At 37.7% G+C, this 3,654-nt stretch overlaps 1 protein-coding gene across 4 annotated transcripts in view; it reads right to left on the bottom strand.

Annotated features, from left to right (window-relative positions):
* PPARG (peroxisome proliferator-activated receptor gamma) overlaps positions 1-3,654 on the bottom strand; it is a 164,995-nt gene that overhangs the window by 57,451 nt on the left and 103,890 nt on the right. The window contains exon 2 of one of the 4 annotated variants that reach the window (XM_011983592.1): positions 884-1,111. The exons of the other annotated variants lie outside the window; for them this stretch is intronic. Within the exon in view, the coding sequence (XP_011838982.1) occupies positions 884-1,111 (228 nt within the window). The remainder of the gene's footprint in view (positions 1-883; positions 1,112-3,654) is intronic. 4 annotated transcript variants of the gene reach the window in all.

Genomic DNA, 3,654 nt, shown 5'->3' with positions numbered 1-3,654 from the left:
TGTTCAGTCAAAAGAGGTGGTTTGTGAAATAATCTTTGACAGAGCGTGGCGGAACTTATGGAAGTAAGCCCTACCTTTTACTAGTTAGGCTCAGGGCTACTAAATTTCCATATTAGGCTCTAACTGAAAACCACACAGATAAATATAACTAAGCATATTATTTATCTTAAAAAACCACTAGAAATACAGGAAGTTCTGACTTGTCAAGTAATGATTGCCAATTACATAGTGGTGGCTTTGGAAAACCAGCATGTCAGCCCACACATGATAAAAATCAAGGAAATAGCATCACAGAAATACATTTTATCTCAAAAAGTACAGTACTAGTTTTTCTTGAGTCTGATGTTTTGATGTTGATTTAGTTAATGGCATGAAAATTTATCAATAGGCTACAATGTTAAAACAAATTTGTGCTCAAAAGTAGGTTTCAGTATAAACTTCTGAAAGGACGTAACAGAAAAAATGTACTGTAGTGGCAGTAATATAGTGAAGATAAGTTATATAACGTAAGGTGAGACTTGGAATTGTTACTTATTAACTTATAAGGGGCCAAAAGAATTCAAAGTTTGGATGATGGACTCTTAGCCTGAGATACAACTGGCAGTGTAATCAAGGTAGAAAATGTCCCTAAGAAAGAAGTAAGCAAGAAAGGAAAGAAGAGAGGAAGGAAGGAGTGGGAGAAGGCAAGATTGATCTGGGGCCAGCTTCCTTTCTTGCATTTCGTAGATACCTAGTATTTCATAGATAAACGGGTGAATAAATGAATGGTGAATGCCTTCTCTATTAGAATTCTAGTGTCTGCAGCACTATTTACTACAGGGTTACTGAGAGATAAGTCCAATTCCAGTCTTAGTAGTCTGAAAAGTGAAAATAAACATCATACTTTGGTACTCTTGAAGTTTCAGGTCATACTTATAATCCGCAACCATCGGATCTGTTCTTGTGAATGGAATGTCTTCATAATGTGGAGCAGAAATGCTGGAGAAGTCAACAGTAGTGAAGGGCTTGATGTCAAAGGAATGGGAGTGGTCGTCCATTACGGAGAGATCCACGGAGCTGATCCCAAAGTTGGTGGGCCAGAATGGCATCTCTGTGTCAACCATGGTAATTTCTGAAAGGAAAAATAGACTAGCTGTGAAGTTAAGTCCCAGAGAACACAACAATCTCACAGAGTTTCAGAAAGAGAAATGAAAGAGTCTTTGGCAAAGTAATCTCATCTAGGTTCTCACAACAAGAGAAAAGAACATAACCACCTTCTTAGTGCTGTCCAGGCTGTTTTATGATAGAAAGGAAGTCACCCTTTACCCAGGTATCATAATAGAGAATCCTGAAACAGTGCAGACACATACAGTGTATCCATATAAACGCCTTGCCAACAGTCCTGCTCTCATTATCTTCTACAGAAGGTCATCAATTGAGTCTGTTAATGACTGCTGTTATTTAAAATTTTGTTCAGTTTTACTGAAGTATAATAGACAAAAATTTTTAAACTTAAGGTATACAGGCCAGGCACGGTGGCTCACATCTGTAATCCCAGCACTTTGGGAGGTCAAGGCAGGAGGATCACCTGAGGTCAGGAGTTCCAGACCAGCCTGGCCAACATGGCGAAACCTCATCTCTACTAAAAATACAAAAATTGGCCGGGTGTGGTAGCATGCCTGTAATCCCAGCTACTTGGGAGACTGAGACAGGAGAATCACTTGAACCTGGGAGGCAGAGGTGGCAGTGAGGCGAGATCACCCCACTGCACTCCAGCCTAGGAGACAGAGCAAGACTCCATCTCAAGAAAACCCCAAACCCAACCAAACCAAACCAAAACAAAAAACAAAAAACCACATACACACACAAAAACTTAAGGTATTCAATGTGATGTTTTAATACATGTATTTACTATGAAATGATTATCATACTCAAGATCACTTCACACAGTCACCTTTTTGAGTATGAATATGTACAGTGAGAACACTTAAGATCTACTGTCTTAGCAAATTTCAAATATACCATACAGCATCACCAACTACAGTCACCATGCTGAAGGTGACCTATACTTAGGTCTCCAGCACTTATCCTGCATAACTGAAACTCTGGCTGACATCTCCCCATTGCTCTCGCCCTCCAGCCCCTGGCAAACACCATTTTACTCTCTGCTTTCATGAGTTCGACTTTTTTAGATTCCACGTGTTAAGTGAGATCATGTGGTATTTGTCTTTCTGTGTCAAACACTACCCAGTTTAATTATCTTAGCATAATGTCCTCTAGGTTCATCTCTGTTGTTGCAAATGACAGGATTTCCTTCTTTTTTTAAGGTTGAATAATATTCTACTGTGTGTGTACATATATATCTTTATGTGTATATATGTATGTGTGTGTATATATATTATATATGCATATATATACTGTGTTTTCAAAAGTCCATTCATCCATTGACACTTAGGCTGATTTCATATCTTGGCTATTGCAAATAATGCTGCAGTGAACATGGGAGAGCAGACAGCTCTTCAACATCCTGATTCCATTTCACTTGGATATATACCCAGAAGTAGGATTGCTGGATCATATGCTAGTTCTATTTTTAATTTTTTGAGGCAGTCCATTCTGTTTTCCATAATGACTATACCAATTTATGTTCCTGCGAACAGTGTGCAAGGGTTCCCTCTTATCCACATCCTTGCCAACACTTCTTACCGTCTATGTTTTTGATAACAGCCATTCTAATGGGTGTGAGATGATATCTCACTGTTTTTGATTTGCATTTCCCTGATGATTAGTGATGGTGAGTACCTTTTCATATATCTGTTGGCCACTTGTATGTCTTCTTTCTAGAAATGGATATTCAGGTCCTTTATCATTTTTTTAACTGGGTTATTTGTTTTCTTGCTATTGAGTTTGTTGAGTTTCTTATATATTTTGGAATATTAACTCCATATCAGATGTACGATTTGCAATCCATAACTCCATATCAGATGTACAGATTTCCCTATTCTGTAGGCTGACTTTTCACTTTATTGATTATTTCCTTTGCTGTGAAGAAGTTTCTAGTTTGATGCAATCTATTAATGATTGTTTTTACAGTGTGCACAGGGTTCCAGGACAATTTTACTCTCTTGAAAGTAGAAGCCCCAAATATTTTTCTCTTTAGGATGAAATTTTTCCTATTCTACTTGTATTCATATGCTTTTGTGTAATAGAAAAGTTGGCAAATTAAATATAGGTAAATGAACAACTTCTTTACTTGCATCCTAAAATAATTTTGTTCTTAATACAAAAATAAAAAAATTTTAAGGGGAAAATTACTCAATTATTATTTCTGTACTATGAAATATTACTCAAATAATTATCTTTTCTGTGGATACACCTTTTCTTAAAGAGGAGAAAGTTTTCCCCACATTGAGAATAGAAAGGTTAGAGAGATTTGTGGAAACATTTGATCACACCTGGGAGTGTCAAAATCAGACTCTAGCCCAGCATGGATTTTAAACCACCCCCAAAACAAAAACAAAACAAAACAGAGACAGAAACAAGAAAACACATCAAAGACAAAGGAAAGGCCGGGCGTGGTGGCTCACGCTTGTAATCCCAGCACTTTGGGAGGCCGAGGTGGGTGGATCACGAGGTCAGGAGATCGACACCATGGTGAAACCCCGTCTCTACTAA

The sequence above is a fragment of the Mandrillus leucophaeus genome, unplaced genomic scaffold (genome assembly GCF_000951045.1).
Source record: "Mandrillus leucophaeus isolate KB7577 unplaced genomic scaffold, Mleu.le_1.0 Scaffold252, whole genome shotgun sequence".
In the NCBI taxonomy this organism is placed as follows: Eukaryota; Metazoa; Chordata; class Mammalia; order Primates; family Cercopithecidae; genus Mandrillus; species Mandrillus leucophaeus.
This window is presented reverse-complemented; position numbering and strand designations above follow the sequence as displayed.